The sequence below is a fragment of the Eurypyga helias genome, unplaced genomic scaffold (assembly GCF_000690775.1).
Source record: "Eurypyga helias isolate BGI_N326 unplaced genomic scaffold, ASM69077v1 scaffold15735, whole genome shotgun sequence".
Classification (NCBI taxonomy): Eukaryota; Metazoa; Chordata; class Aves; order Eurypygiformes; family Eurypygidae; genus Eurypyga; species Eurypyga helias.
The window spans coordinates 254-11,413 of NW_010250919.1; the positions used below are offsets into that span (position 1 = coordinate 254).

At 53.2% G+C, this 11,160-nt stretch overlaps 1 protein-coding gene across 1 annotated transcript in view; it reads right to left on the bottom strand.

Annotated features, from left to right (window-relative positions):
- Window positions 1-3,658: 3,658 nt before the first annotated feature.
- Window positions 3,659-11,160, bottom strand: part of PKP4 (plakophilin 4) — a 23,015-nt gene continuing 15,513 nt past the window's right edge. Inside the window, exons 10-19 of the mRNA XM_010151835.1 lie at window positions 10,656-10,773; window positions 10,047-10,238; window positions 9,746-9,919; window positions 8,829-8,979; window positions 6,673-6,868; window positions 6,135-6,219; window positions 5,915-6,032; window positions 5,003-5,134; window positions 4,453-4,526; window positions 3,659-3,917 (exon numbers count right to left, since the gene is read on the bottom strand). Coding sequence (XP_010150137.1) covers window positions 3,669-3,917; window positions 4,453-4,526; window positions 5,003-5,134; window positions 5,915-6,032; window positions 6,135-6,219; window positions 6,673-6,868; window positions 8,829-8,979; window positions 9,746-9,919; window positions 10,047-10,238; window positions 10,656-10,773 — 1,489 coding nt within the window. The 3' untranslated portion in view covers window positions 3,659-3,668. The remainder of the gene's footprint in view (window positions 3,918-4,452; window positions 4,527-5,002; window positions 5,135-5,914; window positions 6,033-6,134; window positions 6,220-6,672; window positions 6,869-8,828; window positions 8,980-9,745; window positions 9,920-10,046; window positions 10,239-10,655; window positions 10,774-11,160) is intronic.

Here is an 11,160-nt window from a genome sequence, read left to right on the forward strand (position 1 = left end):
CTAATACGTTCGTAGGTCAAGGAAAAATCTGGTTCAGGCAATGGAGGTCTGGTATTAGGCTACTTGGCATTAGCAGACACCGTATTACAGCGCCTCATCTTTCGCTCCCTCCGTGATGCTGTACATTCCACACGTATGTGTTGTGCTCTGTTCCCTTGCTGCGCCTGCTGTCTACTTCCACGGAAAGCAAGGGATCAGCCTGGCATGGCTGTATCCTGGCTGAGCAACACGCTCTCCTGTGGGACAAACGCTACTCACCGGTTCCTCTCGGAGTTTCCAAGTGGTACCGCAGCAGAACTGGGTTCTAACTCACGCTGCGAAGTGGGTCTGCAGTCCGGATTTGACGGCTGGTGGCTATGAACGATCTCCACACTGCTGTGTAACCGTGCACTTGTCTGCTAGGTTTCTGTGGCCAGCATCCGGGCAAAATTCTCTAAATTAGGCAGTTTTGCTCTCTGGAGAAGGCTCGAAGGCTTTTGGTTCCACCGATGCACAGATACATTCCCCGTCCTGCATTTTATACAGCTGTTTTAGCAGTAAGGCTACGGACAGAGCTTTTAAGCACTGTGTGGTGACCGCTTATTTCAAGCATGAGGCTGTAGGACTTGATTTAGTGAGGCAAATCTTATCCTCGTCAGTCATTAGCTGCCTGAGACAGAGCTGGCATGCTGACGTTCACGTGCCTTTCAGAACCCCAACGCCCGGGACTGACGTTCTACACCACGAAGGCAGTTCCACGCGAGGCATCCTGCCCAGTCCCACTCTGCTGCTCAGGACATACTGACACAAGCCCTGCTTTCTTCTACATCAGTTACAAGACAATCCTCCCTTCCCTTTTTCTTAGGAACCTGCTAAAAACTTGCAAACGCTACGAATGCCTTGCAATGGCTCCTATTTCTGCAGTGTTTTATGGTCTTTACCACCTTCTGTCACATTACTGACACGATTTGCATGAGAAGATTTTTACCCTGAAGTCACCCTGTTCCTGCCGCCCCAACCTCACTGGCACTGCTTTTTGTCTGCGACACGGCAGCTTACGGTTAACATCATAGAGAGCAGGGAAACAGCAGAACAGTGAGGACATCAGCTCCAAGGGCAGCACTGGAGCTGCTGGGGAAAGGCACATAACTGCTGTGGAGGAGTCTCTAATGGCCCTTGGGTTTTCCAAATCCTGTGGGGAACAAAGGCTGAACTCGGTCAGCTTAAGCAAGACATTTGAAAGATCCAGTTAATTTATAAAATCAAGTTCACTTGCAAACGAGTTTGTAACCAACTTTCACTGCTCACCGGGTGCCTAGGGCAGCGGCCTCCAGTGAGGAGTGCGCAGCCCAGGGGTGTGCAGAGCTGACCCCTCGCCATGTGTAAAGGCAGTTTTCGAACTTCCACTTACACCTACGAGCTTAAAAAAAGAAAACACAAAGAAATGATGCTTCAATCCGTGGATGCAAAGAATCCACGGATTGAAGATGATAATGCGAGCAGAAGCAAAGAAAAAATGGCAGAGCTGACATTTCATCTCCTGGGGCAAGCTTGTCAGCCCCGGCACAAGGCTGGGCTGGTTTTGGCTGGGCTGGAGTTAACTTTTTCACAGTGGCTGGCATGAGGCTGCACTTTGGGGTTGTGCTGAGAAGAATGCTGATAAGGGACTGATGTTTTCAGTGTGAGGCTGTTTTGGGTTTGTGCTCAGGAGAATGCTGATAACACACTGATGTTTTCAGCTGTTGCCAAGCAATGTTTACAGTAAGCCAAGGACGTTTGCAGTGTCTCCTACTGCCCCTGTGTTCCCAGCTGTTTTGCTACAAGAAGCTGGTGGGTGGCAAGAGGTTGTATCATTTGGCTTCTTTTCCATTATTTTCATATTTACATATTGGTAGTAGTGGGTCATCCTTTTTTAATTTCCATATTTGTGTATGCTGTATAATGTACTTTGTTGGTACACATCCCTAATTTACCAGTTAATATGCAGGTGTTGGGAGTGTGGGCTCAGACTGTTTTTACCATGAGGTGTGTGCCACCCCAAAGCCTGGAGCCCACGGTTATGGGGTTGGGTTTGGTTTTCTCTTGGCACTGCAATTCTTTGGCCAGAACTGGCTCTGGATTGCGAAGTTTTTACTGGCCGAGCCAGCAAGCACTGCTGAAGCGCACCCTTCTTCTGGTGACAGAAAGCCAGAAAAAAGCAGCTGGCTGCTTAACTACTCGCTGCAGCCCTGCGTGCGTGAACGTAGGAAGTCGGCAGGCAGGCAGAGGGCATGAGTTACAAGCTCTTGGTGTGAGAATGAATCCATTGGCATCAGACACTTTCAAATTACTCCCCCTCCCTTGGCTGCTTGGTATCCAAAATACACCTGCAGCATCCCAGGGTTCCCTGCGCTGGGGAATCACACCCGGGGGGCTGTTGGCTCCGGATACACGCGCTGTGCTGCAAGCTGGATACAGAGAGACACTGGTTTCCAAAAAGCCCTGTTTCCCGGCCAGTTACCACTTGCTGTCACACCTCAAACCCACAGCAACGCAGCCTTCAACAAGCCCGTCTAACTACCCGGTGCATGGTCATGAGAGGGGCTTCTGCTACTGACGCTGGGTAGAAGTTTCACAGGGTTTATTCCAAATCCCACGCAGCACGCAGCCAAGATGGAGCCTGTAACTTCCGTGACAGCAAGAGCCTCTTCACTGGTCTGGGAGAGCAAGGGAGAAGTTGAGGAGGACGGGAAGAAAACAGGATAGCGTTCCTAGGGATCTTGGACTGCCCACATCAAAAGTAAACACAGTAAGGACTGACGGGAGGAAAGGGTGCAACTTCACACTCGGGTTGGACAAACTCTGTGTGTGAAGTGAACCGGCTGGGAAAACAGCCCAAATGTCCTATTTAGCCTGCTTAAGAACATGCAATTCCACACCACAATCCTGAATTTGCTTCCGAACATCACACAAAATGAAAAAAGAACAGGGAACAGCTTTCCATGGATGAGACTTCCATATTTATTGTTATTCCATGTGCATAGAAAATGGCAGTGAAGTTCCTTATGCGACAGGCAGGGAATGGGAGGGGGTGGATATACTGGACTGGACTTTGTGCTTCAAAATTACACCTTTTGTTTTTAAAGGTTGTTTTTTCCTTTTAAAATCTGTAACATTTTCTTGGACTTTTTAGTGCATGACGTTTCCGACTGCTCTGCAAACGACACACGGCGTCACGGATGGATGGCACTTGAAACCAACGTGGCATTTCCATATTTACACCAACGCAAGGAATTTACAAGACGTAGTAGCGTACAATCCTGACATTCAGCAACAGCAGCAAACCAGGAGCGTCCATTCCACTCTCTGTACAAACTATTCGAACAAGACTTTTATTCACATAAAAAAATCAGCTTTAATTCGCTCAGAACTACGCACCTTCCAGGTTCATTCCACTCAACTCCCCAACCCTCATCACGTCGCCCACACCCTCATCAGACTACAGGAGCTACAAGTAATTATACCTAACACCTAGACAGAGCACACCCAGCCCCCTCCCGTTCTGCTTCCCGACAACTCCTCACTCAGAAAAAGAAAAAAGTCCTCCTCGTTCCTTCTGGGATCCCACTTCCACACTGCACACCCAGCACAGACGCGCCGTCCCACGTCTCTGCCGTAGGATGAGGAACACGCTGCTGCGTTCTCTGATGCTACACCCAGGAGTCGGGGGACCCCGGGTACTGTTCTGCTCTGTACGAAGATCGTCTGGTGGAATAAAAGTCTACGTAATTTGTGGCTGATTTCAGTCCGTACTGCGCTGCGTAGTCGGAGGCAGCAGGAAAGTGAACTCGGTCATCGAAATACGGGTCTTCGTAGCTATGCGGGGACTGCAAGTACAGTCTGTAGGCATCGTAGTTTTTTCTGTTGGTATCTTCTTGGCTGTAGTACAACTGCTGATGCTGTTGACAGAACGACAGGAAAATCAGCTTCCAAAACAGAACGAGCAGAGAAAACGTTGTTTCTCAAACACATTCTCCAGACCCTCTCCCTGGGATGGTGACTGGTACAGCCTACCAGGGACACAGAACAGGCTTCAGCCCTCCACGAAATGCATGGGAGGGAAACGGCTGCGCCTGCCTGCGTGTCTGCGGCGCTCGCTGGCTCCGCACACGTAGCAGAGCACAGGGGGGACGCACGGAGCGTGGCCATGCCCACCAAAACCAAGTCAGGCCAAGTCAGAAGAGTCATCTCAGACCCCACCATAAGAACACCCCAAACCGTGGACTGTGACAGGAAAAGGCAAGGGCACTGGACGGGCAAGTGCTTATGTCCTCCTCAGTACAGGAACGCCCAACAGCAAACGGACTAAGTTAGAGATACTCGATGTGAACTGGCATCTCACATCGGTGTAAGCTCAAAATGCCTTCAGCTCCGCCAAGCACCCTATGCTGCGCCTGCCATCAGTGCCCTTCCCAAGCAGAGCTCCGGAGTCACCTGCAGTCGTCTGTTCTGTTCTCTTGCTGGTGAGGAATAGGAACTGATGTAAATCGGTGAAGGTTTGCTGGAACCTGCGAGAAAAGAGTTTATGGCACAAACGTCAGTCTCTACGCCTCCGGCTGCTGGCTTACCCAGAAGAAATCGTGTAGCACCCAGACACCCGTGTCTGCAGATTTTAGTAGCTACTACTAACGTAACGTGACGACACAACACAGGCACACCTTGTCATAAAACCCGGAGGCGGTTTTGTGCTGCTGGTTTTTGTTCTACGCACTCGGGGTTTCCCTCTTTTTACTCACTGTCACCTCTCGTTTTGCAGCTTGTGTCAAATAGGAAGATGGAAAAGGGAGCTCAGGGAAAAGATGGAATCCTGGCATCATTTAATAAAATACTCTTCTAATTCACAACTGCACGTTATTGTTTATAACACAGTAATACACAATATGCAAAATAAACCAATTTTCTGTGATAGGTAGGGACAGTTGCCTCCTCGACTGTATCAACTCCTTAGGTACGCCCGTCAGAAGTCCCCTCACGGGTCTCTTACCGGTGTACATGTCTTTGTGTGCGATGACGTCGCCCTGGTTACTGTAATACTGCATAGAAGGCTGGGTTCGGTCGTACTCCGAGCGGGGTTCTCTAATTCCCAACAAAGCCGGTGATGAGGACGTGCTGCCAACTGATGGAAACAGAGCGGTTACCAGAGCACGCAACAGCAGCCCTTCCCATGCCCAACCTCCTCTTTATTCTCTCCTCACCCCAGGATTAACTCACGAGAGCTGTGGGTAAAGGACAAAGCTGTCACATGGTTTTCCTGGATGAAGAACCCCAGGGACAAGCGCTACCAGCAACGTACCACGGGATTACGACTTCATACGTTAATGCGAGTCACTGCTCTGTAAGGCGTACAGCCGAGCTGGAGACCTTCCCCGCGGAAGTGTGCACATCACGCCGACTGTTGGCGCTTAGGTGATGATGCTCCCGCTGTTTGATCTTAGGGAAGTTACACTGAAAAGAATCTCTTCAGCCCATCCTGTCACTTGGGACGGGACAGAGTTCCGTCTGCCTGGCTGGAGCATCCCCGTACACTTGTACGCAGGGCGCACTCGGAGCAGTGCAGGAGTGAACCCTTTGTGCCCCAGCTGGCTGGCAACTACCGTGAGGCTGCAGCGAGGGATGCTCATGGTACGTTCTCACAGTGAGCAGCTGCACCTCTCCTGTGGTTGTAACAAGTTCCCCCTGCTAAACCGTCTCTCTTTACAGAGAACTCCGGTTTTGCTCGCCTGGAGATGCCAGCAACACTGGAGAAACACATCATTTCTAGAAATTCAGCTGCAAAATATTACCCAACGAGAACTTCCTCTGTTGGCCGTGTCACTGCGAACCGAGGGGCTCGTGGAGTTTAAAACCAAGGGATTCCGCGTCCCCCCGCAGCAAACGCCCGCGTGCGCCGACTGACCTGACTGTATGACCGGTGACATCTGCTGATTGGCTGTGGACAAAGAGGGATGCGACTTGAACCTCTCCCGCTCTAGTGTGGACACTGGTGTAATAAAGTGACTTTGATTCCATCCATCCTGTGCAGTGCCAAAACGGAAAACATCACAACGGTAGGTCTGTGCTTAACCAAAGGGCTTTTGTAGAGCCATCCCCCAGCGGGGGCTGATGTTGTGATTTACCTTTTTGTAAATGCTGCGGAGATCCCGGTATTGCCAGAGCGTGTTCAGCACCTGGGCGGCTGCCTTGACGACTTTCAGCGATGATCTGGGGGGGTGGAGCGTATCACAGGATCAGAAAGCCACCCAACCCCACTTACAACCAACAGCACTCTGGAGGCACCCAACCGCCCAGCCCTGTGACACCCGCACTGGCACGGCGCGGCGGCAGCCCCGCCACGGGGCCTGCGGGGCCCGATCACGCACAACAATCCTTCCCCCCCCCAACGTTTCCTCCTCAGGTCCCCCACAGCAGCAATACAGACAGGAGAGGGTGCAACAGCTCCCGTCACTGCCTGCAAGAATGAAAAACCACGGGGAGAACCTTCTGTTTAAGTGCACGGCATAAACACCGAGGCCACGTACTTGAACTCCCTGCACACGACTCCTAACTTACTACAAAACCAGATCCGTTTTTAACGCAACCCCCCGTTTCCCGCATTCTGAAGCGCTTTAAACGGGACAGAGACCCGCTTCGGTATGAACTGGGTTGCCTACTTGCCTGTCGCCTCTCCCTTTGGTTATGTTCACCAGCTTCTCTATTCCGCCGGTGTCCGCGAGGGCCTTGGCGTTCTCCATGTTTTTGCTGGTGACCTCGTGCAGAGCGCAGCAGATCGCTGCTACGGTCTCATCCGACAGTATGCTGGGGCCGTTGCCCCCGGGAAGCCGGTTAACCAGATCCCGCATGGCGTATTTACCTAGAGAGACCCACCAAGAGAACCGAGTGACAACCGCGCTTGGGTAGATTTGACACTACAGGGCTCGTCACAAAACCGTGCCGAAAGCGGCGAGAAATACAGGGTCAAAATTATGGGCACCCTCCAGGAATTCCCATTTTACAGAGTCGAGAGAGACTGGAGATCAATTCCTGCCTTTTTGTCTTTTAGCTCAGCATGGGAAGTTGCACTTTTGCATGGGAATGGGAGCGTCTGTGGACAGGGATGATTCGGAGCCAGCAGGACCAGTCGAGGAAGAGCGCAGCTGTATTTATTGCGACTGGAGCTCTGCACATCCCGAGGCACCAGTTACGGGAGGGTTAAATCCCTACAGTAACCTGGAGTTTCCTTCTTTCAGACACCGTTCACCTTCCTTGTTACCCACAGGAGATCAGATCTCAACTGCTTCAGGTACTGCCTGATGCGCAGGAATAGTCACGCGGAAGCGAAGGACGGGAACTAGATGGTCTTCAGGGTCCCGTCCAACCCAAAGCATCCAACTGCGGCCGAGCTGCGGGCCTGTTCCTGCTTAGGCTGTGCTGCTAATTGAACGGTTAATTGATCTTACTGAAGACACATATTTGTATGTAAGAGCGCCTGAGGAAATGGAAATTATCCAAGAAGGAATTCTGCAAATGAAGGGAACAACCGGCAAGCCCCCACCAGCAGCTCTGCACACAGCTCATCTTTCACACACGCCTGCACGGCCCACTCGATGTGTTGGAGACTGCAACCCCAGTCTCTCAGTCTCCTTGGAGTTCGGACCACGCAATCCCACTATTCCCGCCCCTACCAACAGCATCAAGTCGGATAAAGTAGGTAACAGGCACAGGGTGATTTCTGACCCGCTACATGTCTCCAAGCATTTAATACAGGGATCACTTTCAGGGCATCTGGAAAGCAGATCCCTGTGCCGTAGCCACGGCTCTGACAGGGGGGACACGTGGGGGTGCACTCCCGAACGGAAACGCTCTGCCAGCAGGAGGGAAAGTCCCGAGAAGAGAACACCACCGGAGCATGACCCGTATGTGGCTGGTGCTACGACAGAACTGTCTCTGGGCTGACTTCTGACGGACCCAACACCACACGCTGCAGGGAAACGGGCTGTGACATCCGAGACGGAGAAGGTGCACAAGAAAACCCTGTTCACCTGCAGTTACCGTTAAGAACGGCGACACTCTGCTCTGTGTAAGCACTAGTGACGTACTTATCCCACGCGTCTACAGAACCCAAACTGCTTCTGTAACCGAAATGCAACGCTCTGAGACCGTTACGTGGGTCAGCAGGGCTCATCTAGGCCACGGCAGTCGGGAGCGGAGGGTGAGGCGTGTTCAACACTTGCCGTAACAGACCGAGACTCCTGATCAAGGCAGGAAAACGGGGCTTGGGCTGCTGCTAAATGCCAGCTGAGACAGGGGCAGAGGAATGCTGGACGTATGAAATGCTCAGACTGGCCCAAGGAAGCAGTAAGTTGTTCTGGCAGCCACCCTGGTTGTTACCGAACGCAGCACCCGCGCTGCTCTGCAGCTGGCTGTTCAGGGAACCGTTCTGCTAGCAGAGGATTTCCTCCCTCCCTCCCTGCCCCATACTGCTACCTGATGTACGGCAGGGCTGCCCTGCCCCATAGGGCACGCAAGGGACCTAGAAGCCCGCGAGAATGTTACCCCCCGGCTCCAAGAAGTGGAGCTGTGCTTTCTGCCATGTTTGGACTGACAGGTTCCTGCCCAGCTTAGTTCAGCCAGGGTGATTCCCCTCCCGTGTGAAGAGACCGCCACGCAGAACGGCTGAGGCTGACCGAAACGCCAATCCCGTGGTCAGGGATGCATTTGTGTGCCACAACCGACACGGCGTGGGAAAGGCAAGGCTTCCGGGCGTCGGGTGTGTTGCCGGCACACGGCCCGGCGTCAGTAATCGCGCTTCCGCCACCCAGTCCCGCACTCACCGATAAGCTCCTTGTTACGAACGTCCAAGGCCATGTTCCGCAGGGCTGTCGCCACGGACGAAACCACCCTGTCGTTGTCCATTCTCAGCAGCTCCACAAGGATCGGCAGTCCTTTCTCCTTCCTGACGGCAGCTCGGATGTAGGCTGCGAACTGCAACGGGACCCCAGTTACCCACGGACCTGCAGCGCCCGGGCGGACGCGATCTCCTGCCGGGCGTCGCGCTGCGCCAGGCGACAAGTGAAACGCGGCTCGTTTCTACTGGTAGGAAGGGTGGGCTCTTTGCTGTGTTCCCTCACCCTCCTCACAAGGTGGTCTTGACAGACAAAATGCCCTCACAGACGAGAAAGCACTGAGAAGCAAACAGGTTGCTTTTTGTTGTTTTTAAAGACCAATTTTACGTGATTTCACAATGAAAAAGTCTTTTCTACAGCAAAGGAAGCAATTCACTTTTATTTTAATCTCCACACTAACGAAGTCTTCTCGTGTGGTGCTCCGTAACGCGTCGCATGCACGGCCTCACGCGGGAACGGAGGGAGGGAAGTAACCCGAACAACGAAGCAAACACGCAGTCTGTTCATGCTGGGCCTGCTGTGCCAGTGCCTCCCCAGCACAGCTCCAACCGGAGGCTGCTGGCAGATTATTCTGGCCTCACACGCAGCGGGAGAAGCCCCTGCTGTTTGTTTAAAACAAAAGGTACCATTTCAGTCCCAGTTTCCAGACTGCTCTTCCTGTCTGCCCCCTTCGCCACTGCCCTTCCCCGTGGCACCCTCACCGCAGCACGGGAGCACCAGGGACACACGCCGCAGCAGCGCTCGGACGCGTGCTACAAAACCACGTTCCTTCCAAACACGTTCCAGCCGCGCATTAAACCCTGGCTAAACCACCTGCGCTGGAGGAGGAGCAGGAACGCGCGTACCTTCCAGTTGCCAGCGGAAAGGTTCTGGAGAGATCCTGCAGAGCCCTCTAGAGTAGCTGGATTGGAGCTTTCTGCGAGGAGCGTCAGGTACGGCTTCACCACGGACGGGTGCCAAAGCATTTCCACCCCTTTAGGAGACTTGGAAAATCCTGGTATGGGGCCAACTCCATCCCACTGGAAAATGAACACATAAGCACAGGAAACCTCTGTGTTTTCATTCCACATGGGCTGGTTTTTCCTCAAGCTCCGTACCCCCAGCCTTAGCTGCAGCTGGCGTTGGACACACAAGGAAAACACAAACCTGATCCTCCTGTGAAGTTTTTTTTTTCTTCTTCTTCTTCTTCCCCCAGCAGCTCGGCTCGGAGTCCTTGCCAGGTGATTCCTTTCCTAACAAGTCATCCAGTTCGTTGATGCCCAGCAGGCGCGCCTGCGGCACCTCCAGCTCCAAACGGTAGGACAGGTTTCTCAGGGTACACACGCAATTTTCCACCGTCTGGAACCAAAGCAGAGTGACGCCATGTAGGCAGTTCCCTCCTTATAGAGCGACGGAGCGAAGCACGCAGGGGCCAGAGGTGGCTGAAGCACCGTCACCGCCCTCTAATTCCGGGCCTCAGGCGCTGCTTCGCCTGCTGCTCCGGGCAACCCGCGCTCTCCTCGGATACCCTCCAACATCAACACGTTTGTAACAGAAATCTTGACTACAGTGGCTTACCTTTTAGTATTCTGGCAACGAAACCCTCGCTTACTACTGTTTTATTGGAGAACGAATACTCCGACACCGGGGAAGCGAAAAGCAGAGCGCTGGCTGCGCAGAACGTGACCGCGCGTCAGCGCACGGGGGGGGAGGCGCAGCACAGCAAAGCACGTTGGTGCATGCGCGACACAAACCGCCGCCGGAACACGCACGCACCTTGCTGTCATAATCGGACGTGTTCACGCATGTGTGGATGACATAGAGCAGGGAGTCCACCAGTCCCTCGCAGGACCTCATCTGCTTCCGAGCTTCTTCGCCCGCGGAGCTGAGATTCCTGAAAACGGCAAAGGAGCACGGAGCGTTCCCAGACATGCACAATCGTCCTGTTAGATTGTGACTGACCACGGGAAGGTAAAGGCAGACATGCCACGTGTGCAGCAGCCCACCCCCGCCCTCACACAAGACAAGTAATTTGAACCCTGCAATGTCACCACAGCGCTGGCTCAATGGCAGAACCAGCCCTAAGCAGAACCCCCAGCCCACAGGCTTTTCCATTCCGCGCCCGCTCCGTCGCGCTCTGGTTGGTGTGTGCTGTGGGAGAGGCACCGAGCGGGTCAGAAACACCCTCTGTAGCCTCCCCCAAACTGGATCCCTCCAGTGAGCTGCTCTGTGGTGCAGCCCCCGCAACGCCTGTGGTACCGCTACACAGGCAGACGTACGT